At 49.5% G+C, this 25,540-nt stretch overlaps 1 protein-coding gene across 3 annotated transcripts in view; it reads right to left on the bottom strand.

Moving 5' to 3' along the window:
• The window catches only part of Myzap (myocardial zonula adherens protein), an 81,912-nt gene that overhangs the window by 36,057 nt on the left and 20,315 nt on the right, over positions 1–25,540 (bottom strand). For 2 of the 3 annotated variants that reach the window (XM_063254278.1, XM_013159745.2), the window contains exons 3-10: positions 23,871–24,029; positions 21,329–21,421; positions 19,210–19,323; positions 14,867–15,019; positions 13,737–13,862; positions 12,887–13,015; positions 10,679–10,758; positions 9,440–9,545 (exon numbers count right to left, since the gene is read on the bottom strand). In XM_063254278.1, coding sequence (XP_063110348.1) covers positions 9,440–9,545; positions 10,679–10,758; positions 12,887–13,015; positions 13,737–13,862; positions 14,867–15,019; positions 19,210–19,323; positions 21,329–21,421; positions 23,871–24,029 — 960 coding nt within the window. Of the gene's footprint in view, positions 1–50; positions 3,573–9,439; positions 9,546–10,678; positions 10,759–12,886; positions 13,016–13,736; positions 13,863–14,866; positions 15,020–19,209; positions 19,324–21,328; positions 21,422–23,870; positions 24,030–25,540 lie in introns of those variants that run through there. The other variant, XM_063254279.1, reaches the window with a different exon arrangement.

Below are 25,540 nucleotides of genomic sequence, written 5' to 3'. Positions count from 1 at the left end.
TTCTGTGATCCCTCCCCCCAAAGAAGACCTACTCACACAATACACAAAAATTAAATTCCACATGGATTATTCTTTATTTCTCCAAAACTATTTATTGAGCACTTACTATATGCCAGCGACTTGAAGGTATAGTCCTACACAGACAAAAATCCCTGCCTCCTAGAGCTTACATTCTACTGGAGAGAAGGGAAACAAACAACAAAAACAAGCAAAAAGGACAAGTGGTAAGTGTCATGCAGAAAAAGATAAGGCAGTGGTGGAGGGCAGACATCTGAGTGGTAACCAAAGGTCTAAAGATGGAAAACGAAATTTTAAAAGTATTACAGAAAATATGTTTATGACAAGACACAACACAGCACAGAAACATTGACAACTGTTGACACCACCAAAATTTAAAAATTATACAAGAGAAACCACAAACACCTCTGAATAGGAAATAGCAATGTTAGCCAAATATTTCTTGACGATTGTATGAGTAATCTGCAGCGTCTGTATAAATGAGCAGGAAGAAAAACAAATAACCTCACATAAAACATGAACAAAGGACATGAACACGAATTTATAAAGGAGGAGGCCCGAGTGTCCAATGACCTTGTGAAAAGTCACTAGTTCTCATGACTGTAAGGAATGGAAACCAGGCTGATGCAAATCGAAATTAAACCAGTGAGATGCGATTTTATAACTGACCAAAATTATAACCCCCATGGAGCCAAGTGGTGATGGATGTCTGGAAACCTCTGCTGCACCAAACATAACTGAGGCAGTACTGTGCATGGAGAGAGCCACCAGCAGCACCCACAGACCCGGCACTAATCACCTCACTCCCCAGCAGTGGCCCCCGCTCAGTGTGCTTGCTAGTGAAGGATGTGTGGAGACATGTTTCCCTCTGTACCAAATGTGCATCAGTGGGACAAACAGAATGCAATAAATACAAATCAAAGTACATTTAGCTACTGCAAGGAGGAATTTAGATCTGTATGTAATAACACTACACAACTAGGAAAAGGGTCAGTTGCAAAGTGGCAACAATGCTACTTGTTACCTACACTGTAAATTAAAGTTTGTATAAATTTTTAAACACACTCTGGGCTGCCTACTAATACTAGATCTATATCTCTGTGGTAGAAGTGAGGAGCAGAAGAAGGAGACGAGCATAATCAGGCAAGAGTAAAACAGAACAACCTGAGCTTTATCTGTAATCTTTTCTTTACAAAAAAGCAGAGGCAGGGACATGAAGTTGTGTTTTTTATTATTCTCTATAATTTTCTGCATTTAACTTCCTTCCATATTTAAAAAACAAGAAAATGACAAAACTTGGTTTTGGTCTCAGAGATCTGGGTGTAGACCCAGAGCCAGGAGTCTTTGCTGAGATACTGCTGGCTATTTATTTTTTTCTGACTCTAAGTCTTGTTTAGAAATGGGAGGTAGGGCTGGGGATGCAGCTCAGTGGCATAGCACCTGCCTGGCAAGCATGAGGCCCTGAGTTGGATTCTAAGTACGAGAGAGAGAGAGAGAGAGAGAGAGAGAAAGAGAATGCTTCCGGCCAACTAGAAGCCAATTCAACGGAGAAAACTTGGGTTTAGGGACCTCTGCCTCAAAGAGACAAAGGGCAGCTTGGGTGCCATGAAATGCATCCATCTATGTGCCTGCAGCAGTTCTTTCTACAGTACACAGGGCGGGGAGGTGGACACCACTGTGCTCTTTCAGGTGCCTCCTAAAAATTTCATTTTAGATAAGTAAGTCGGGGTTTAAAGCAGCAACTGACACTATGTTACCCACAAGGCCCTGAGGCGCTTACACTTCCATGTGCTGTACACAAATTCTGCCTCAAACCTTCGTAACTCCTCCAGGGGGCGGTGTAACAAGTTGTGGGCTTCAGCGTCAAGGCTGAGGGTCCAGGGAAGGGCGGAGTGGGTAGAGGAGGGTGGGCTGTGGAGTGGGGGAGGCAGAACTTAAACACAGAACTCAGGCTTGGCTGGCAGTAGATCCAGCTAACAGCATGTCACAGAATAGGCAGGAAAGAAGTCACCTGAGGCTCACCAGTAAAGGCAGAGCAGAGTAGACAGAGATGGGCCCTGAGGAATAGGGGAAGCCACACTCGAGATCCCCAGAAAGTCCGGGCCTGGGGCTGGAGCAGGAAGGAGGCACTAAGACAGGTATGGCCCTTTAGGCACCTTGCTCCCTATCTGCTCCACAAACCCAGGCTCGTCTGACCTCCAGGGACTGTCCCCAGCCCCAAAGACAGAAGAAACTGCAGGGTGGAAGAGAGCCCACCACCACTGCCCTCTCACACCAATTCCCTAAATTCATGTTATTCCACTTTTTAAACAGTAACAAATCTACTGCACTAGAACAGATGCCAAAGACATTTCCACCGGAGATTCAGAAAAACATCAGAGCAGTAAAGGAATCCCCAGGAACGGCACAGGTCACCAGGCCAGGGTAATATCTAAAATAACAGTTGCCCAAGCTGATGCTGGCTCCCTTCGGAACCCAGCAGAGCATGTGGGACCTGCACAGGAACCCAGCACTGTGCCCACCGCAGAAGCTACCCGTGAATGCAGAAGATTGCCCGTCACATCCTTTCCTTCCCGCTCCCTGTTGGCTTAAGCTGGGCAGAAGCATCAGAATGAAAGCCCAGAGGCAAATATCAACAGGAAAGTACCCACATTCCCACTTTGCCACAGACACGTGGTGGGAGAGGAGAAGCAGCCAGGGTCACAGGGACCCAGCCTTTCGGGGAACCCACTCCATCAGCCCAGTCCCCTAGCTGGAGGGCTGGTGCCACCCTTGTCAGCACTGCTGCCCCGGTACCTCTTACAACTCCGTGGGTTTCTGAAGAAATACCAGCATGAGTGGCTGTCAGCAAGACCAAGACCAAAGCACAGACGCAGGGGGCGGGTTATGTCAGTAGGTTTTAGCCAAATACACTTCTCTTTAGGTGAAATCCATTGAACTGTCCATTCAGTGACGACAGCAAACCAAACTGCTCTTAGGGAGAGCAGGAAGTTGGCTAGCAGTATTGAGACCCATGCAGAAAGGGACTCTCAGGGCCACCTCCTGGACGCACGCATCACCAAACCATTTGGATGCCAGGCAGCATATGCAGGGACAGGGATGGCCCAGGCAGCACTCATGGCTTCTAGCTCTCCCCCAGTCCCTTTCAGCAGAAGTCCTCGACAGCTTTTCCACAGGAAGGGTTCATTTTCCAGGCCCCACTAATACTTTGTAGATTATTTTCAGGATTAATTTTCAGTGCAAGTTTTTCTTTGAGACCTGGGAGCCCAAGTTTCTAAAAATACTCGGTGGATCTCTGAGATCTCTTGACTCAGCATTTTGAGGTGTCCAAGCAGAGGTCATCGCGCATGGGCGTCTTCACATTTTGGAGGGCCCCAGGCAGCCAAGTCTTGCTATTTTGTTCCTCTGTACCACCTGATCCCAACAGAGAGGGTACAGGGATCCCTCTCATCACAAGCAGTGAGAAGAACCTCTTCCACCCACCGTGGGCCACCAGGCTGTCATCTTCCAAAGAGCCGGAGACTAAATCTGGAGAAGAGCTCGTGCGACATGATCTGGAGACAGTTCAATCGAGTGGGTTAGGGCTGAGAACTCGGGGCCCCACGCCTTCCCCTCCCACCATGGCTCCCAACACAGGCATCTGGCTGAAGGTAGCACCCACAAACAGAGAGAACATTTACAGTGGGAGATTCTGGGGGGCAGGGTGGGGAGAATGTAAACTAAAATTAAGCTTTTATGATTTCTTTCTCTGTGAGTGTTCTAATCAAGAGTCTGATGGTTACAGAGCACAGAAGGAAATAAAAAAAAAAACCCCAAAGGTCCCACGGGAAAACAGTGGCCCTGTGTATTGGGATAGCAACCAGCTACTGCTGTTGATCCTTTTCCTTTACTTCAGGCATATACAGCAGGAGCCCATTCATTAGTGGTAATAATAGCAACAGCAGCTGGTATTTAATGTTTATTTACTATATCCCATTACTGTACTGTTAGTATATTATTATAATATATATGTAATTTAACTCCTATTAAAAAACCTTTTTAAGTAGATATTATTATTAATCCCATTTTGCAGATAACTGAGTAACTTTCCAGAGCACCCACAACTACTAAATGCAGGTCGGCTTGATTCAGAAGCTCAGGCTCAATAGTTAGAAGCCCCGAGAGGTCCCCGCATGCAGGGGCATAGGCAGATGAGAGGCCTGAAGTACAAAGGAACTCACAGCCTCAAGTCTGAGAGCAACTGGCCACCTGTCCCCGATCCAGCCTGTCTCCCCAAGGCATGGTGAGTTATGACGACACCACTGTCACCCTGACCCAGGGCTAATGCTAAGCTGACAGTGTGCAAACCACGCCACAGGAATCGCAAGGGCTCTGCTTTGTCTTTCACTGGAGAGGTGCTTGTTGTTAATATTATCTCACCAATGCATTTCACTCATCTCTTTCTACACCACAAGACTGCTGTGAGTCTTCTGCATCAACAGAAGAGGAGCCTAAGTCAGGGTACAGGCAGATGTGCCCAGTACCCAGCGAGAAGAGGACCCGAGACCTGTCAGCAGAAGATCCCCAGCACCCAGGGATGTGGCCTGGGGAGGGTTCTGTCCTCTCTAACAAGAGCACTTCCCCTCTGAGTAACCCCTGTCTGCACCTGCACAGGATCTGGAGCGATCCTGGGGTCTAGAAGCCACCATGCTGGTGCAGTGTTAAGACTGAGCTGTTGTGGAATCCTCAGGGACTCAGTGCGGGGGCTGGGAAGGCCTGAAGGTCCCGCAGGACAGGACCAGCTGTCACAGACATGGACATAGTGTTCTTCGCCCTGGTCCGGCATGGAGACCTTCCATTCCAAGTCCACCGAAGCTTTCCCCCGAAGCTTCCATGGGAGGCAGCCGAGTGTGCTAACAGGAAGCCAGTGACGGAGCCTGGCTGCCTTGCCTGGGCATCCTGCCGCGCAGCGGGACACTTGACAGTTAAGCTGAAAAGATCCCTGCACTGTCATCCGCCTCCTGCTCCCCTGCCGGGCTCGGGCACAGTCCTAGCACAGGGCTTGGGTGGAGAGACACAGATGAGAAAACCAATTCCCTGCACCTCTGCACTTATTAAACGTCTAAATCATATGACAGGAACACACTAGACTTGTACAGCCACAGGCTAAAGAAATAATGCCTCCTGGCTGCTGAAAAGAAGCTCCCTCTGATGCCTTCTATTGGAAGAAACACCACATGACAAGCAGCAAAGGGAAATGAGACACAAGGCAAGACAAGATAAAATGTGGGACGGTAATAAGTCACTGTCACTGCGTTTCCAGCCGGATAACATCATCACCCCCTGGCAAGGATATAAACCCGCCCTCTGGAGACTCTGCTGTCTCCTCCACGTCCCTTCCTCTCTTGGGAAAGCAGCAGGGAGTAAGGCAGAGGCCCAGAGGACCTTGCGGAGATATGAAGTCACATGTGGGATCCAAGCTCATTGCTCTGGCCTTGAGACCCCTCTTCCTACTTCTACTAGTAACCTAAAAAACACAGCCTGATTCAAGATGAAGCACGAATCCCAGCAGGGCAAGGACCAGAGCAAGCTCCTGTGTGCCCAGGTGGGCCTGGGAGGAAGGGTCGGAGACGGACTGGGGCAATGAATTCCTCCTCAAGCGCACTTTTCCCAATCCCTTGGAATTTCTCATACAGGACTTTCTGGAAAACCTTAAATCTCTAAAAGGGGCACATATGAGGCTTTGGCTGTTGTTATTTTGTTTATTTACTGTTTTTGTAGGAGCTGGAAGCAGCTGGAAAAGCCAGGGTTGGGAGGAACAGGCCAGTCCCTGCTGTCCATGACCAAAGATTGCATTCAGCACTTCGGTGACCCTGACCTGGAGGAGATGCGCTGAGCCTTCATTTCCAAAGGCGCTGTCCCACCACACGCCCTGCTTACACAATCCGAACCTTCTCACAGGCTGCAAATCAGATCATCACTGAGCTAGGACTACAAAACCTAGGCCAGTCGCCTTCTATTTAGTCCACTGCTACTGTTACCACAATTGCAAAATGGCATTTTACTGAGCAGGAAGAATACAGTGCTGACCATTTGAACCTCAGTCTTATGCCTAAACATCCATCATTTTAACAGGAACATTTCTTCAGATTTTATTGCCCAAATGACCCCACCAGGGGGCAGAATCCAGAGTCCTGCCTCTGCCTTGGTGAAGGTGAGGCAGTGTCACAGACTTCCTGTGATGGGGGAAGCCGTATTTACCCTCCACCACACATAAAGGCTGCTTCTGTCCCAGCTCAAATTTGCCTCTCTCCCTGGGGATCGGGGTAGATGCTGACAGGTAAAACTGTATTTCTGAAGTGGGGCTTCCAGATTCCACAGAGGTCAGTTCAGGAGTCTGGACTTTTCAGAACTGGGTCCAAGTGATCCAGGTGATTTAGTTTTAACTTTGCTGATTTTACTCATACAAAATAATTATGACCTGAGGTGGCAGAAACAGGCACAGCAACCAAAGGAGAGAATTCTTCATCCAAAGTTCTCGGGCTTCCCCTGTACTTTCAACTCTCAAAAGTCTAGAGGAAGCCTAGAAAGAATCTAGCTCAACCCTTCCTTCAGGAGGGACACACCCAAAATAAAGTCTAAGTACCCCGTTCAGGGTGGCTAGCACTGGAAATGCTTTCTAAATTTTGAGCAAAGAACTGAAATTTCCTTCTTTGAAAGTGCCACCCAGTGGCTCCGGCCTGGCTCTGCATCACGAAAATATTCTCCCTCTCTACAAAATGGTTTTCCACGCGGTAAACTCAGACCTCTCCTCTCCCATCACTGTTAAATCCCAGGCAGCCCCTAGGTGGAGCTTAGCCTGGGCTTTCCAGCCAGTGCCACCAGAACTCAGCGGACAGGGAGAGCCGGAGATCACAGGCAGGAAGCAGTGGCACCCCCTGCACCCTTGCCCTGCACAGCTGGCCTCTGTCTCCACGGGTTCCACACACCTCTGAGTGAAAACGTTTGTAAAAGTCAAACTTATGTCTGCACTGGATCTGTACAGACTATTTTTCTTGTCATTGTTCCTTTAAACAACTGAGTGTGCCATTTACACAGTGTGTCAGGTATTAGCAGCAATCTAGAGATGCTTTAGGGTACCTGAGAGAACCACATGGATTAAACACAAATAGTATTCGCCATTTTCATAAGAGACTTGGGCATCGATGGATTATAGTGTCCTTGGAGTTGGGGGTGGCCCTGAGAGTGACAGCTCCAATACCAAGAGACAGACGACTGTGTGCAAGTGTATACATGTGTGAGAGCGTGTGTTTCCCCACTTCCTTCAAATTGGTACACTCAGTATATTCTGCAAATAGGACACAACACACAGACCTCCAAACTTTTCTGAAAATGTCTTTTTGTTGTTTTTTTGAGGCAGGGTCTTCTTCTATAGTCCAGACTGGCTCTGAACTCACTATGTAGCTCAGGCTGGCCTCAGACTTGAAGTGATCTTCCTGACTCAGCCTCCCGAGTGCTGGGATTATAGGCCTAATAGAATCAAAAGTCAATCCATGTGAGCACCCTCTAGCATTAGACCTGAGCTCAGTGCACGCTTCCCAGTGGAGCAACGGCAGAAACACAGGCCCACGAGCTAAGAAGCCCCCTGGGGTAGCCTAGCCCCAGATGTCAAGTGTGAGGGGATTGGAGAGCAGTTTCTGAGTGAGATACTCAATCAGAGCCGCTGTCTCTGGGGAAAGGCTCCTGACAGCATCTCCAGCGGGGCCAGAACCCCCACACACCCCTGGGCGGGGCAGTGCTCCACCTGGACGCCCAAGGTGCAGCTGGTAGCAGCTGGGGTCCGCACTGAGCCCCTGCTCGAGTCCTGTGTGAGTCTGCATGGGACTCGCTCTGCTCAGCCCAGCTCAGCCAGGCTTCTCCTGCAGGACCAGACTTCCCAGGTCTGCTGTCCTGTGCCCCATGTTTGAAGGTTCCCTGCCCATTCACAGTTTCCTGTCCTTAATAGCACCACTCACATCCCTGATGGTTTTTACAGATTAGTGGAAAGGTGTGTGTGTGTGTGCATGCGTGTGTACATCTGTGTGTGTTATTAAGGACAGAATGCACATCTCCAGCCCCTCTTTTATTTTTTGCTTTGAGACAGGGTCTCACTAAGCCAGTAAGTTGCCTGGGCTCGGCTTCAACATGCAGTCCTCCTGCCTCAGCCACCTAGAGGGCCAGGATTGCAGGTGGGAGCCACACTTTCCATTTTCAGTGTCCTTTGATCTTTTGTATCTTATAAGTATGGATTATTTATTAGAAGGAGACATACTTCTGATGGTAATCACTTACTAATGAAATAGATTTCCTTCTAGACAGTGCTCAGTACAAGGAAAATGTTGCTTTGGTTGTCTATTGCTAAACATTTAATAAAATGGACACCTTTTCTTTTCTTTTCTTTGCAATTTAGAGAACTGGACCCAAAAGAATTCTTAGTTAGAACTGTTTTCTATCACATTTTGTGTGTGTGTGTGTGTGTGTGTGTGTGTGTGTGTGTGTGTGTCTTTTTGAGACAGGGTCTCATTATGCAGTTCAAGCTGGCTTTGACCCTACTTTGTAGCCTAGGCTGGTCTTGAACTTGCAAGGATCTTCCTGCCTCAGTGTCCTGCGTGCTGGGATTACAGGTGTGTGCTACCATGCCCAGCTTGTATCAGATTTTTTTATTGGATTTTTTAAAAATTTCTTTCTTTCTTTATTGTTTTGAGACAGGGTTTCACTATGTAGTCCAGGCTTGTCTTGAAAACATAGTGATCCTTCTGTCTCAGCCTCCCAAATGCTGGGATTTTAGGCATGCACTACCATGTCCAGCTTTACTGGATTTTTAAAATTCAGAAACAAAACCTACACAACATGTGATTCTTTTGTCACAGCACAGGTTTTCAAGATGCGACAGAATTAAAAAACGGCAGCCAATGCTTTTGCCTGTTAGAGAAATACCAATGTCCAACTTACCCGCTTAAAAAAAAAATCAGAAGAGGAAAATCACCAGAGAACACTGCCTCATTTCACGTTAAGCAAAGAAAGGTGGCAGAGAAGAAAGGATGGAGGTGAGGCGGGAGAGGAGAGCAAGGGGAGTTGGTGACAAAGGAGGCAGGAGGGAAAAGTGCGCCCAGAAGGACAGAGCCCCAGGGCAGCGGCGAGAGGCAGGCAGCACGGGCAGCAGCACAGACACGGAGACAGTCACCTTCCCCTCTCCCACCCTGCCACACCCTGAGCGGTTGGCACCCATGCAGTGTCAGCAGCCTCTGCAAGAGGCTGTGGCCATGACCCGAACGTCCCAGCTGCAGTCCGTCAGCCCACAGGCAGCATGTGAAGCCCTCTGGCCGTGATGGCCATGCAGAGTCCGCCCATCGGAGGCTCCTGGCAGGCATCGGCACTAGCCCCGGGCCTGCCCCACACTCACCTCCTCAACCATCTGCTTGACCTTCTTCTGCTGGCAATGCACCATGTCATCCAGGTGTCGGATCCGCTCACGGAGGCTGGCTGAGGCTTCCTCCAGCTGCTGATACCTAACTCAGGGGGGAAAGAAATGCACCTGAGTCCTGTGCCCAAACTCCCACACCAGGCAGAAGGTCGCAGTCTTGGAGAAACACTGCCAAGACCAGGAAACGGAACTCCAAGACACACTCTGCTTCTGGGGCACATCCTAGGTGACCTGGTGGGACCGAGCCAAGTCTCCACCCTAGAAAGCCTCTCTCCCTCCTGTGCCTGAGTTTATTCCTGCAGAAGGACAGCAATGGTGCTTTCCAGGGACAGGGAGGGGATGTTTTCACCCACTTTCAACTATATGAGGCTCTTTCTGGGAGTTTCTAGATGATTAGAACATTCAGCCAGTTACTATGACTAGGAGAACAGAGGGGGAGGAAATGAGCAGCACAACAAAACATCTGAAACCCAGTGCCAGGCTGCTGGAAGATCTGCAGTTACAGTTGCTCTGTGAATTATTTATTTTGGATGAACAAGGAACAGGCCGGAAGACCTCTGCATCTACGCGGAGTGGTCATAAGACATCTCCGCCTTCTGTTTCCAAAAGCACCAGCTCTTCTCTAGCTTTGCTGGAGACACAGCAAGTAGTTCTTTCATTCTGCGGGCTCTAAAGCCCACCACCCCACCCCAAGGAGGGGCCTGCGGCTCTGCACCCAGCTCTACACTCAGCATTACCGTGAAAACTGACCAAGACTCCCATCACCTTGGAGACCTTGCATCCCACAGGAGCCCGAGCGACAACCCCACAGCCGACAGCAATGGCCACTCCTCAGCCTTTTCCTTCCCAGAAGAGTCAGTTTTCTACGTCCACTCTTTCCCCCCAGGGGTCTATATCCTCACAGCCATAGCAAGGTTTGCAAACAAAACAAGTTCTTTTCAATTATTTTCCAGGACAAATGTTATGAATCATAGCTAATGTATTTCCCCAACACCCAAAGTGTGGTCCTGTGGAGCTCGAGGTTATGCAGACCTCACAGAGGCCGGGCTTTCACACCAGCCACAGAATCCGCTGCATCTCCTGGGCCACGAAGGCACCTTGGGCGGTGACATGTACAGCAGCCAGCACAGCAGACTGCCCTGCACCTGGCTGCACTCCTAAGGTGAGACCAGAGGGGCCCACAGCACCAGGGAGGCCCACCCTCTACATCCACCCTACCTCTCCTTGTCCGCCATAGGGATTTCCCCAGACATTTCCGTCTCGTGCTCTAGAAGCTGGAGTTGCAGTTGGTGCCGCTCCTGAAACAGCCAGAAATGGTGAGCAGTGGATCCCAATGAAAAGACACAGAAGAGGCTCTGGACCAGTCTGCTCCGTGAGACCCAGGCCACCGATGCCCTCCAGTCTGCACCCAGAGCCCAAACCCATCCACAATGCAGATCTGTCGGGGGCATTTACGGATGTATTTAGGGAGCAGCATCAAATACCTTGGAGAAAACCACATTCAAGATTTGCTAAAAAGGCCAGGGATATAGCTCAGTGGAACTGCGCCTGCCTGGCAAGCATGAGGTCTTGAGTTTAATTCCTGGTACCAAAAAAAAAAAAAAAAAAAGATTTGCTAAAAGGTATTGTATAACCCCAGACACTGATGTCTTAGGAAAATATATGGTTCTAAATAGATGACCAAGGCTGGAAGTCAGTAGCCTGGGACATTGTAAAACCCTTAACTGTTACCTAAATAAAAAAAAATAAAAAAAAAAAAAGGTTCTGAAATTCTGACAGTGTTCTGTGTACAAACACAGTGGTATTTACACAGCAAGATCACTTCTGCAGACTGTATTAGGGTCTGGGTAATGATTCCCCAAACTGTAAAAAACCCTTACAGATTACAGAGATTCCAATTTTCTTTTCCACCAACCTATTAAAAGCGAATCTTTGAAAGCTTAACTCCCACAACTTTGAAGCTGCAGAGATACCCCCCCCCCCGGGAACAGCTGGCAGCCCACCTGGGCCTGGGAGAGCGAGGATTAGAGAAGAAACCCACCTGGGTTTCAGTACTGCTTTAAAGTCTCTGCAGTGGGCAGAGCCAGCCCGGGCAGAAAGTCCCCCCTGCCCTGATGTCATGCACCAGATGGGTCCCCAAGGACTCTGAAATGAAGGTACAGCTCCTTCACACGTGGGTGCCCCTGCCTCCCCACAAAAATGTCATGAGCCATTCAAGATCTACCTGCAGCATGTTTCAAAATCAATTATTTTAAATAAATTTGAGGTGCAACAAAACTCAGGTATGCACTGCCCTTCACCCAGGGCCAGGCCTAGGTGTATCACCCCAAGTGTGCGTTTTGAGTTTTTCCTATGTACTTCTCTCAGAAGCATCAGAAGAGTGAACACCATCAGCATTTCAGGGGAGGAAAAGCCGGGTTTGGGAATGTGAGGTGACCATCACGCTACAAAGACAGGAGACACCAAAGCCTGGGTCTGCCTGACGCTGACCTTCTGCTCCGGCCACAAGTTAGTCTCTGGAAGATGCGGCCCCCACCCCCTCTGCTGCCAAGAGGGCACTGGATCCGCCCAGTGTCTTCTTAGGGGAGTGAGGAGACCAAGTCCCCGAGGCTTGGGGCACTACCTCCAGGCAATACCATGCTCACACCAAGGAGCCAACACCGCTCCTCAGTGAAGGCAGGCTCTGCTCCTCAGGGGAGAGGGGGCTAAGCCCCAAGCAAGGACACGAGCCACTAAGGGACCCAGGCAGCCCAGAAACTCAGTACAGGGAACCTAGTGGGGCTCCTGTGCTGGTCAGAACCCAGCAGGATGCACAGAGGGACTCCACGGCAGATGCTGAGGAGCCAGCAATATCATGGTCCCTATGGGTCACCTCTGTGTGCTAGAGAGCTGATTCTCAGAAACCAGCCACTCCCTGAACTCCTAGGGCTGTGGGCAGCTGGGCATCACCACCCCTCCTGGTCTCTGCCCTCTCTGCGGCTCCCCCTCCACACTTCCTGCCTAGTCCCCAGCCTCCTCCCTTTGTCTAGATTGCTGTCAGCATCCTCCCTCCGGTCCCTTCCTCCCTTCCCGGCCTCCTGGTAGACAGGGCAGGGCTGGGTGCGGAGCAAAGCCCACATGAACCCAAATGGGTCTGATCACAGCACCAAGCCCAGCACATGCCCGGGCCCGGCAAAGCCAGGCTGCTAAAGTATCGGGATTTTGTAAAGCATTCCTATGGAACACTTCTTTTTAAAGCATCAGAATAGTTACTAAGGGGAAAATCAGAACTTTGTTAGACTTCTTCATATTTTTAGAGCTTTAAAAAAAAAATTGCAAGCAGGCCGAGAGGAATCAGAGTGGGGGTTTTGGTACTTTCCCGCAGGGCTGCAGGGAGCTGTGGGGCACAGAGGCGCATTCTGGGGTGAGAAAACCGACACAAGTCACCTTCTCCATGCGCTCAATGAGCCTGTCCAACTCCCCGATTTTCTGGTCTTTCTCCTCCAGGCTGATCTCTGCCGCCTGCATCTTTTTATTGGCCTCTTCCACTGCTTTCAGGAAACTGTTGGTTTCTTCCTGCAAAACAAATGCACACTCAGCACAGCCACGGAGCACATCAGGCCCAGAGCGTCTCACGGACAGCAGATTCAGCTTCCGGAGTCCCAATTCATCTCTGAAGGAAGACGCACTGTGTGGCTTTTTAACAAACCTGGCTACTCCCCCCCCCCCCCCCCCGCTTTTTCATCTTGAAACTTTTAAGTGTAAGAGGTGCAGAAGCATCTGTGATGGTTTACACAACACCGAGGAGATGTGAGGATGTCCCTGTGTTTGTGAACAGTGTGAAAGGACTCAGACCCAGGTCAGGATGGGGTGGGAACGCCCAGATCATCCAGATTGGAGGAATCCATCATTGGGCCTCTGAGGGTAAGGACCCCTGGGTCCAGACCCAGACCCAGAGTCTCTGCCTACCCAGAACCCACACTGCCCTGGCTTTGATGCTCTGTGTCAGAATTACACACTGAAGCAAGGAGCAGGGTCTGTCCATCTTTGCGAAGACCTAGGCCCTTGCAGATGTGTAAGTGGCAGGCCAGGGACCCCTGGCAGTGGTGGTGGCACTTAGTGGGTGAGAGTAGTTTCAGAATGAGGGGATGTCAGGTGAAGGGTGAAAGGGCCCTGACTGGAGCAGGACAGGGATGCAGAGTGAGGAGCAAAGGGATGAACTCCTGGGTCCGAGGGCCCCTGGATCAAGCCCTGCTCCCCATCCCCCGACCTCCACCCTCGGCGCTGCCGCACACACCAGAAGCGCCTCCCTCTCGGCACTGTGCCTTCGCTGCTCCTCCTGCAGCTTCTCCTCATACTGGCTGTACAGCTTCCTGGTCATCTCCCTCATCACCTCGGCGTTGGCCTCCTGGGACGATTCCACCTGCAACAAGACGTGTGGCACCACTGTATACCACGCTTTCAGGGTAATCGGGGCGACAGTGCCCACAGGAGTGGGCTTTTCAAAAGGCAGAAGCATGACACTGCAACCCCATCTGCTGCCATGGCCTGCACCTCAGGCAGAGCTGGGTGAAGCTCAGGTAAGAAACCCAGCCTCACCTGTCCCTTCTCGTGCACCCTCCCAAGTGGCAGGAAGCCTCCACCCCAGCAGGGACACCAACCCAGTCCCTGCTAGTGGCATGAGCCGGGAGATGCTGGGGGAACAGGGTCAGTAAAATTGGGTAGTGCTGAAGTGGGCAGCCTTGGTGCCCCCTCCCTGCCCAACCATGACCTTACACAGGGACCTGAGGCCACTGTTGTCCTTTCCTCCCATTATTGCTTCCTTCAGAGAGCTGAGCCTGCTGGGCATGTCACCCATCCTGTGACCTCAGCAGGTTGGCAGAGTCACTCATAAGATCTGCTCTTACACTCTCTAATTCCCCTTTCTTATCATCGGGCAGGTGCTGGCACCAGGAAACCACAAGACGGGAATTCCCAGGCACAGGCTGTCATTAGCGAGAGCCTGACTCTTTCCGCACACACAGCTTGTGTGAAATAACCTGAGTCCCCGAGACTTCATGTTTAACTTGGAGGACGGAGTAAGATGAGGAGCAGGGAGCGGTCTCTTCAGCTCCGTGGGGCAGGATGAAAACCAAAGCCGACCTTTGGAACAGGCTGGCCCTAGAGACCACACTGCCCAGAAACATCCTTGATGTCCAGTGACACATGGCCCACACGACCAGGACACCAGGACAGACAGAAAGCACCTCTGTTGAGGCAGACACTGCCCACTCATCCCTTTCAGCCTAAGCCACACCCTCTAAGATCAGCCACCAAGGGCAGATATACGATGAAAGGAAAACGGAAGGAAGTGGCAGATCCACCATGGGAGGAGGGCGCAGGAGGTGGGAGAAGGCAGGAGGGCGGGGACCTGGGCTTCCCACTCACCTTCATCTTCAGCAGCTGATTCTCCACCTGCGCTGCCTCCAGCTGCCTCTGTTTCTCCCGCAGCTGCTGCACAGACGCCTCATATGTCTGCTGCAGATTTCTGATCTCATCCTTAATGTTGCTGTTTTCCAAAGTGACTTCCACGAGGGTTTTCTAGTTAGATGGAAATAAAACCAAAGCCAGGGCGGTATGAGGAGACACGGCCAGGGGCAGGCACTGGACACCCTCTGTCGGGCCACTGCTGCTACCCACAGGGGCTTAGGGGCTGAGGGGCTGAGGGGCCAAGGCCTTCTCGAGGTGCTTGCCACAGTGGCTGAGAGCCCTGCACCCCATGGGAAGGGGTCCGGTGAGCCTCCCAGAAAACCTCCCACAGCGGCTGCAAACACCACTGCTTAGCAGGGCTGGAAGTGGATTAACACAGACTCTTTCCAAAATACACCATTTCATGTGGAAAAAAGCAGGTTTGGAAACAGCAGATCACCATCCTACGATTAAACCCAAATGACAGACCCTACTAGGTGATGGAAGGATGGAGATTTATCGTCTTCACATCCCCTCTGTCTTCCACAACCTCGCCACAGAATCGGAAAGGATGAGTTTCACAGAATGACAATATCCCCACTCACGTCTTCACGGGGCTGTCACTGCTGTGCTTCTGCACCGCCCGCCAGGTCAGTGACAATGTGGCAAAGCTGCCACACACTTCTCCCTCCCAGTGGGAAGGTGGAGACCAAGAACCTCCCAAGAATGGAGGTGGTGACAGAACATGCCGGCCAGGGTCAGGGGCCTGTGGGTTACCACTCTGGGCCCCCAAAAGGAACAAGAATGTCTAAATTCATAGTGTTACTTGCCTATCACGTACAAGGCCCAGAGTTCAGTCCCCAGTACCACCAAAAAGTAAATAAAATAACAGTAATAAATAAATAAATTCATAGTGCTGCTATTATTGCCTCATTTTCCAGTTGGTTAGGCCCCTGAGAGAAATGACACCCACAAACCCAGAACCCTACCCCTGGCACTGGGTCAGGGCACCTCCACCACCTCCGCGGTCATCTGCAACTTCCAATCAGAAGATCTGGAAACGAGCTAGACACGGCTTTGAACACTACTACCTTGTTAGGCAATCAGCCAGTGTCCTCTCCCAGCCCTGCTGAGGGCAGTAACAAGCCTCTGGCTCCTAAACCTGCTCGAGCCAGGGAAAAGAACTGTTGGTGGAGATGCTTAGATTCTAAAGGAAATACCAAAGCCACTAGAAGTACCAGAATCATGAGGTGCGAGCCTCCAGGGCCGTTGGAAAGCAGAGCCCTGCCCAGCCCCTAGGCTCTGCGCACCCACTACTCTGAGTTCACACAAAACCCCACCCTGACCAGGAGGCCAGTTCTTTCACCCTGGTCCCCCACCAGACAGGCCCTAGTTCTCAGCACTGCTCTCCATTGCCTTGGTTGATCCATAAATAAAAGGGTTCAGGATGATCTGGGCAGTCCTTTCCTAGTGTTAGTATGCTGTGAAATCAAGCAATATGCCCTGTCCAGAAAGATGAATGCAGCAGAATGGGCAGAACGTGGTAGAAGAGACTGAGGTCTGCATAGAAAGGAAGCCCGTGGCCTTCACACATTGGCTTAATTTTTTAGTTAGGTATCATGCACCTCTGGAAGCCCAGCACCGAGAGCCTGGACATACCCAGGGACCAGTAAGGGTTCCCGGTGTAGGGCTGACTCTGTTCTAACAGCTGACCTGTGAGGTAAATTGCTTTGGACTGCTGGCCACATGGCCAACCTGAAGAATATTCCAGAAAATACTAGAAAAAAATTTTTTTCTGGGGAAGGAAAATCAGACACACAGTACAAATTACAAACCCAGCACAAACTCAGATGGGGTAAAGCCCTGTGGGCTGGGGTTCAGGTGGGAAAGAAGAGGGGCTTGGCGAGCACTCTTTCTGATCAGAGGAAGGGCCAAAGGCTCCTGAATCAGCCAGCGCCATCGTGGGTCTCAGCATGGGGCCAAAGGATACAGGAAACAGATGTGGGCATCCCGGGCAAACCAAACACAGCAGCCACCCACTGCTAGGCGGGCCAAGCTCTGTCCTGCCAAAGCCACTGTCTCAGCCTCAGCCGAGGTCGGATGCAAAATCCCACGTTCCAGGAAGTGGAGAGGCCCCACAGGGAAATCTGTTTACTTATTCCCAAATGATTTATCCAGGACCAGGGTGGATTTTAAATACTTTGTGTATCTCTTAGGAATCCAGGAAGATGATAAGGCCAAGTGAAGTTGGAGGAGGGGTGGAAAGGATTGTTTACACACTGGAAGTAAACCAGAGGGGAGCAATTACAAGCAAACTGGTCTGCTTCTGTTTGAAAATCCTCAAATTTTGTGGTGAGCTCAGTAGGGGACACCTAGCCTACGGAGGAGGAGGAGAAGAAAGGATTGTTTGAACGGTGGGCACTCAGAATAATCCCCTGAAGCAAGCTGACAGCACATCTTGTTTATATAGGCTTCAGGGTCTTTCTGTCTGTCTAGTGCAGCAAGACAGTCTTTGGTTCTAGCTAATGCAAAATAATTTCTAAATTAAGCAAAAGAGCTGCCAGCCTTTGGGAGCTACTGCCAAGAGAGGGTACAGATTGTCTCGGGTTAAGTCTGTCTTTTCTAAATTCAAATAAATTAGGATATATAAATAGTAACTCTTTTCGATTTCCTATTAACTTGTTTTGAAGTCCTGTAGTACTCCCACGATCTTGTTTTGACTGATTAGACTCTGTTCCATTCTATATGATAGTATCAAGTTTGAAGACATAGGCAACTACTTTGAAGACAATAAGATTCACTAAGATACCCATTCTGGTTTGACTATTGTCTTCTTTGGAAGTCCTGTAATGTTTACAATGCCTAAGTTTTATTGGTCTTGTTCTCTACTGTTTTGTCCAACTTTATAATATCTAATAAGATAGACAATTCTTTTTAAGGAAACAAGGGACAACGTTGATAACCATTGTTGATAAACTTGTACTCTGTTCTACACCATGTGCTACGTCTATCCTTGGTATTGACTGACAGCTTTGTTTTGCCATATTTGACTGTATTCTTCCCCCCCCCCAAAGAAAGTAATAAGCACTAAGGAGTAATAAAATCCAAGATGTGTAAATTTTGTTGTAAAAAAGAGAGGGAAAAAAAAAAAGAAAAAGAGCTCTAACGGATATAACAGCAAGTGTGTTTGGGGGTGTTAAATAGCTGACTTTATCAATGTTTTTGGAACATTGAACACAGCTGTTTGCAGTCTCCCTGTTTGAATGTCCACCTTGTGTTCTTTGATACTGTGATTTGAGGAACTGTTTTCAAGAAAATAGTGTGTAATCTACTAGCAGGTAATTTCTTACTGTTATGGTTTTTTGTTTTGTTTTGTTTTGTTTTGTTTTGTTTTGTAGTTCTGTATTGCGTGTACCCTTACGCCGCTTTGGTTTGTTTTGTGTTTTTCTCTTTTTCCTCTTAAATAAAAAAAAAAAAAAAAAAAAAGTCTGTCTTTTCTGTGACCGGTGGAATTTCCTGAGGCCCAGGATACAAGGTGAAGGATGCTGGGGAGCTGCACCCAGGACATCTCCACATGGGATGGCACTGTTACAGGCAGCTGAGTTAGTTAAAAATGTTACAGGCAGTCAGGCAGGGCTGGGCTCTCAAAGGAGCCAGTGCAGAAGTTCAGGTACCTTGTGACCTCTGGGGAGATAGGACCTGCTGCTGTGGGCCAGATCTCAAGACAAAAGGCAAAGCAAATACACCCTCATCCTAAGGATGGACAGTCCAAATAGTTCTCCATCACCCCAAGGAGTCAGGAGTCAGCATCCCACCCCTACAGGAAGAGCCGCTGCTGTTAAACCTGCCCGCTTTTTTCCTTGATAGTGTTGGTAAAAAAAAAAAAAAAAAAAAAACAAAACCTGCCTGCTTGCTACGTGACTAGCTCCCCCATTTGCTCCTAATTTAATCAATTTTACCTGAGCAGTTAATCTCATTGGTTGACCGAGATTCTGTCCTGCCTTATGCCCACCATGTGAGTTCCCAGTTTTTCCTACCTTGAACCTGTCCCACCCCATGATTTTACCCTAGAAAAGTCCCTAGAAAAGACAGAGTTTTTGGCAACCCACTCGGGACCCCTTCTGTCTCTCTCAGACAGACCTTTCTTTCTCTCAATAAATATATTCAGCTTTTACCCTCCATTGTTCCTAAAATTCACCCTTTAATTTTGGAGAACACAAACTCATACGGGACACAAAGTAGGTCAGGAGTCGTTCCCCTCTCTTAGAACCACACCTGGCCCAGCTGGGCTGCTCTGCTCAGAAGGCAGCACCAGCACGTACCTGCAGGCCGATGGAGTCCGACGCCAAGGCAGAGTTCATGGCAGTGAAACTATCCAGGGCCGAGGACTGGGTTTGGATGTGGTTCTCTAGATAGTCCTGCCGAGCATGGGAAACCTGGACAGAGGAGGAGACAGGCACTCAGCCAGTCCCCAAACCCCCCCATGGCAACCTCCCACTCCACATCCACATCCACAGGGCTCAGTCAGGCTGCAGGCTAAAAGCCAGTCTTGGCCTGATCCAAAGAGCAGGAAAACAAAAATACTTTTCTCGGGGTGCTGCTTACACAGTCACCCACAGGGCCCCAAAGCAGCTGTCAGAGCTGGCTCTTCACAGGGGTTAGCATCAGAGAGGATGGGCGATCTGCTCACAGACACACTCCCCGAGCAGCACGGCTAGAAAGGGAACCAGCTGGACGTGGGTGTCCACCATCTCGCGCTTTGCATGGACTACAGGAAAAATGGGCCATGGGCTCACGCGATGCACAAGAGGTCTTTTCACTGCTGCGGCCTGTGTTGGTGTGTTTAACGAGTCGCAAAGTGGCATCAGAAGCCAGGCTTGAGTGAGATGTCAACAAGGACTGGGGACAAAGAGTTAGGGCGGCCACAGGACTAGGGGTCGGGGGTCCTCAGGAAGGCCTGAGGTGGTCAGTGAAGTGAGACACACTGGCAGCAGCAGGAGACTCCTGCCTCGGGCAGCAGCCAGCGTGCCTCATCCAGCTAGGAACTCGGGGCAGTCCAGGAGAGGAAGAGACTGGCAAGGAGTCAGGGTCCCGGGGCAGCTGGGGCATGAGAAAATGAGGGTGTGCAGGAGACAGTGGCGGAAAGCAAGGGTGGTGTCTTGGTTCCCTGCTCCTGCAAACTCTACCCGTGGGCACTGCAGGCAGTGGTCAATGCTGTCAGAGGGAGGCAGGGCAGATTTCTGTGACAAGGTGAGACTGTGGCCATCTCCGCCTACACTCCAGGAGGAGGGGCAGGAGGGCATGTGTCCACACCGCAAGGCCACAGGGCTGCTTGAACAGATCCCCACGGCCCAGCCACAAACGGGGCTGCTGGCCACAGGCTGTCACTGCCTGCCTCCTTGCAGGTACTGGCTCATGTGGGAGGATGGCCACATGCAGGGCCACTTACCTTTGGGATTATTAATAACATATGTCACAGGAGGCCCACAAGAGTAGCTTGCTAGACTGGAGGAAGCTTACAGTTCTTAAAATTTCTGAGTAGGAGTGCAAGGACACGGGGCCAGCATTTAAAAAGTATTAACCTGGCTCTTGCACAGGAGCCAGGTTTCCGCCCTGCCCACCCCACCCTTACTGTCTTCCCCCAAAATAAGACGTACTAGAAAATGATCAGCCTTGAAAGCTGGAGATGGAAAATGCCAGCCCCTGCAGCCTGCCCTTGCCTCCCCTGCTGTCACCGTTCCCTTACTCCTGGGCTGCGGGCACTGTGGATCTCTTGTTTTTAAGCCTGATTATTTTCCAGTTAGGTCCTGTTTTCAGGGCAGCCCCGGGGTTAGGGACCCACCGTTAGTCCCTTCTGGGTTAGCCTTTTAGTAACTTTCATGCAAACACAAAACAATCTTGAAAGAGGTATTGTCTCCTCCTGTCTTCTATGAATGGTAGCAAACTACACATATTTTTCTACAACCTGCTTTTTCATTTATTTCATATCTTTGACGGTTTTCCCTAACCAGCTTTTTGGACAGAGCCAAATTGCCTTTTTTTTTTTTTCAACTGTATGGTTTTTATGGGAGAGATGTAGTTTGCTTTCCTATTCTTGATATTTGGATTTCTAATCTTTTCACCATGATCAACAATGCAGCGATAGACTAGTTCATGCCTCAGGCATTTCACATATGGAGCATTTAATCGGTAGAATAAATTTTCACGAACAGACTTGGGGGGAATGCTTTGAATATAAACAAGATTATTGTTATTGAAATTTTCTTTCTGATAATAAACTTTAAGGTGTGATAAAAATTCCCTCCTTTCATTTGAAGTATGGCTCATCTATGAAGAAAGTTACTCGCTCAGACAGCTTTAGGTGCCAGCCACCATTGTGGGGCAGCTCCCAGCTCGGCACGCAGCCACCCACACCGCTCCACCACTAAGACCCCGGCTCACAGACAGGTCCTGCGTGAGCTGTCGAATCTTCTGCTGCATTTCATCATAGTCTCCATACATGCGCCTCCTTACTTTCTCCAAAGTGGCTCTCACCTGCAGCCCACAAAAGACAGTACCAGGGATCGTTATGCCAGCATGACATTTTCATGCCAGTGTCTGAAATTTTACTAATGAGAGAACGGTCACACACACACAAACACACACACACACACACACCCCTAAAAAATAGTAATCTTGTGAATGAAGGGTAAAGATCACTCCCGAGTTAGTTAGATGTAGTTAGAAAACAACTATCCAAATAATAATATTTACAAATAAGAATTATAGATACCTAAAATAATAAACACTAGTTATCCAAATAAACTCTGAAGAAAAAGTGGTTTGTTGAAATTTACCTGTCACTCTGCAACCACCTAGGATTTAAATTCATTTGTCAGCACAATGAGGAACCTTACAAGCAGGCTCTGCTTCTTCCTGTCTTCTGGGCCCCTCGGTGGGCAGAGTCCATGGGAGCTTCACTCTGGCCAGGATGTCTAGGGCCATTCTCTGAGAGCACCCCCAGGGCTCCCTCCCACCTTAGGCAGGCTCGGGCCACAGTTCATCACAGAGCAGGTGTTTAGGGACAGTCATGCAGATCTGATGGCAGACATGTGCTGCCTAGCAATGTCCTATTTTTAATTAGACCAGACATGGTGGAGAGGTAAGGGAGAGAGAAGCCATCCTTCTCCAGATGCATCTTAATAATGGAATTTTCTTTCTTGCCATCAACTATAGACATATGAGGCTAAGAGCATGGCTTCCATCCTAGGCTAAGGGAATGACCACCCCCTCTACTCCCCAAGCTGGGTCCTGTGTGCCCCATGGGGAAAGAGTGGCATCTTCTCATGGGTGAGCACCACAGAAGCCAGTAGGGCCAGAGATTGGCTCACCAGAGAAAGAGCAGAGACTAGGCCACAAACACACTTCAGGATGACCAGGCCAGTGATGGGCTGGAAGCCAGTTATAAAAGGTGGGACCTGGAAATGAGCTTTAAATTGCAGATGGCAGTGGAGGTCACTAATTTTCTGCATCAGAACCAGCTCTGCAACTCCGGCATGTGTCAGACCCAGCTGAAGATCAGCCGGAACCTGCTGTCTTTCTCTTGGGCAACTCACAACTCTGGTCCCTGCATGGACAGTTGACCTTTGAAGCAATCCCAAGCTATTTAGAGTATGGAATGAGGAAGGCCTCGAATCTCTGAGCTGTGAAGAACGATCAGGAATGGAGTATTCTGCATGGTTATAAACTCTTGGGAAGTACAATAAACCAGGAGTTGAGGCCAGTAGTTGTCAAATTCTGTGTGTGTGTGTAGTTATCCTCATATTTTATAGTAAGCATTTATTACTTTTTAAAATTCAAGAAGAAATGTTCTTTCAAAGCCCATACAACAGTGTGGCATTGTACACTATCTGGAGCAAGCAAACTGCTTGCTCCAGAATTGCAGGTTGTCACTTTAGGGATCAGAGCCTAACTCCAAGGAAGCCAAGGCAGTGGTGGCGAACCTATGGCATGCGCCAGGCAGGGGACCACCTATGGTCACTGAAAGCTCTAACAGCTTCACCATCCCTGATCTAGGGGAGAACTGAGTGGAAGGAGGAAAACAGATACAGGCAAATTTAAAAAATTAGAAGAAAATACTCCAAAATGTTAACAACTATAGCGGATGAATGATGAAATTATGGGCATTTTCTTCTTCGTACACTTTTGCATTTTCCAAAATTTCTCCAAAGCATATGTAATTTAAAAGATAAGGAATACAATACGGCAAATGAAGCAGTGACACTACTTGGTTCCAGCTGGACAGTCCCCCCCGCTGAGGGGGACTTCCTAGCATCCTGCTGCTGGTCTGAACCAGTCAAGACCTTCTTGTGCTCCTTATCAGGGATTGGTCTGAGGAACCAAACATGTGACCAGCCCAGGCCAATCAGACCTAAGGGGAAGCCTAATGGGGGAGAGCTATCCCCTTCAAAAGTGTCCAGAGATATGAGTGGTCGCATCTCTTTCTCTAGACACAGACATATTTTCAGAAGATGCCCCAAGTTTGAGATTGAAGAAAGAAAAATGGAAATACAGAGAAGTCGAAGCAGGGTTGGATATATCCTTCCTGGAAGCCCACCTATCTCCAGTCTCAGGACCATAGGAGATAAAATTTCCTTTTTGAGTTGACTTTTCTGTTGCCTACAGCTAAGAGTAGCTGCGAGTGTTTATGCATAGGTGTGTCCTGTGTAATGCAAAACTGCTGAAGAGCCTCTGTGCCATATGTGGAAGAAGGAAGCTGCCCTTAGGTATGCTAAGGATCCCTACTTAGTAACATCCACTCCCGAGAGGTCTAGCCTGTGCCTTGCTGCAGAACTGCGTCTGTACTTTTAACGTTATCACCTAAAAGAGCACTCAGCACTCTCCCCAAACGCCTACCACATTCACATCAGTGCTTCCAACTCCACCCTCTTCCATGCTGCAAAAGGAGTACAAGACACAAGTGGAAAACTCCCCAGTGCCTCACATCTTTGATGTAGTTCATCTCTTCTTTCAGCTGACTGGTAGACCAGCCATACACCACCATTTCCTTCTGCTGGTTTTGATCCGATGATCTTCGAACCACGCCGTAAACCACACCCTGAGGAAGTTTCCTGGTCGTATCGCCACTGTTTGGTTCAGGAGGCTAAAAGGGTTAGGAACAGAGAAATGGCAAGTGACGGCAGGCCCCGTGGTAACAGCTGTGCTGACAGGCCCACCATGTGGGATCGTGCAGGGTGGCCCCGATCTGGGTGCCTGGCTGCAGTGGCAGAGGGGTGGATACCTAGCCTGGTGTCTGCTAGCCCAGTGGTGCCTTGGGTGGGCCAGGCCTGCCTTTATCCTTGTGTGGACCTCTGCAATGGACCTGTCTGCCAACTTACAGATCAGCAGCCCAGCCCTGCCATTCGGCCCTTCAGGGGGTGACCTTTCCTAATTCCACTGAAGTGCCAGGAAGGCTTGGGTCAGGACACACAGTTCTGAAACCTCGCACTCCTGATAATGCTGGTCTGATGACTCCCATCTTGTTATTGAGTGTTTGGCCTGAAATGTGGGTGGTTGAGACTGGTGGTCACCTGGCAGCCACATTGTCCTCCAAGCACAGGGCTGAGCCAGGGCCGAGATCTGAGGGAAGAGATGGGCTTAGTACACAACTTGTTGTAACTATTGGTGAAACGTATCTGGAAAGCCAGACAGAGCAGTATGACTCCAGCCCTAAAGAATCTTCCTGTTCCTACAAGCGGAATCTTAATTACTTCAATTAAGGATTGCTTGCTGTTGAGACACAAATCCCCCTGAGAAAGGCCCGCCTCATCATGGGCTTGTCCGAGTGAAGGCTTGGGACATGAGGAAGGGGGAGTCAAGCTTTGCTGAGCCCCGAGGGAGGCTGGGACGCCTCTGCACACCCATGCTGCAGCAGAGACTTTGTGCTCTACGTCCCAGCCGTGGAATCCGAAGCTCAGAGAGACAAAAGGACTTGCCGAGGAAGGAAGGGAAAAGAAAACCAAAATGAGAAAAGGATAGAATGGAAACAAAGCTTTGTAAATAAGGAAGGGAAGAGGGGCTGAAGTGGGGGAGAGGAATAGGATAAAAAAGAAACCAAGATTCATGTGTACAGGTACAAATTCCCTGTGGTGAACGTCACATGTGTATCTATAAAGCACCAATAAACCTAATAACAAAAACAAGAGCTCGCTAAGGATCTCACAGGTCAGTGCCAGCCCCGGGTGACTCTAAGGCCACCCCCTCGGACTGCAGAGTCTGCGAGGATGAGGAAGGACAGCAGAGGGGCCACCACACACAGGCACAGAGGTAACCAAGAAGCCCACAGACAGGGCTTCCCAGATGCGCCAGCCCCTCTGACCTCCCTGGCTGCCCCGACCTCAGTAGATGCCCCTCACAGATGCCCAAACCCTGAGCTTTGGGGCTCTCCTTGCCCCCCGCCCAGGGCTGGGATGACAGGTGTATGTCAGCACACCCAGCATGGAACTTTCTCTTAAAAGCTTAGAGTAAGACAGACAACAAATTACTGACGGTAGCAACCTTCAAGCAGGCCAGTAGGGTGGCCAGGGGGTGCTGGTGTACAACTTTCATTGTTTTCTCACTGCTTCTGTATTGTTTGTTTCATTTTTTTTTTTTGTACAATTAGAGATTTTTATC

The sequence above is a fragment of the Cavia porcellus genome, unplaced genomic scaffold (assembly GCF_034190915.1).
Source record: "Cavia porcellus strain 051 isolate PalLab524CR breed Dunkin Hartley unplaced genomic scaffold, mCavPor4.1 scaffold_8, whole genome shotgun sequence".
NCBI classification, from domain to species: Eukaryota; Metazoa; Chordata; class Mammalia; order Rodentia; family Caviidae; genus Cavia; species Cavia porcellus.
This window is presented reverse-complemented; position numbering and strand designations above follow the sequence as displayed.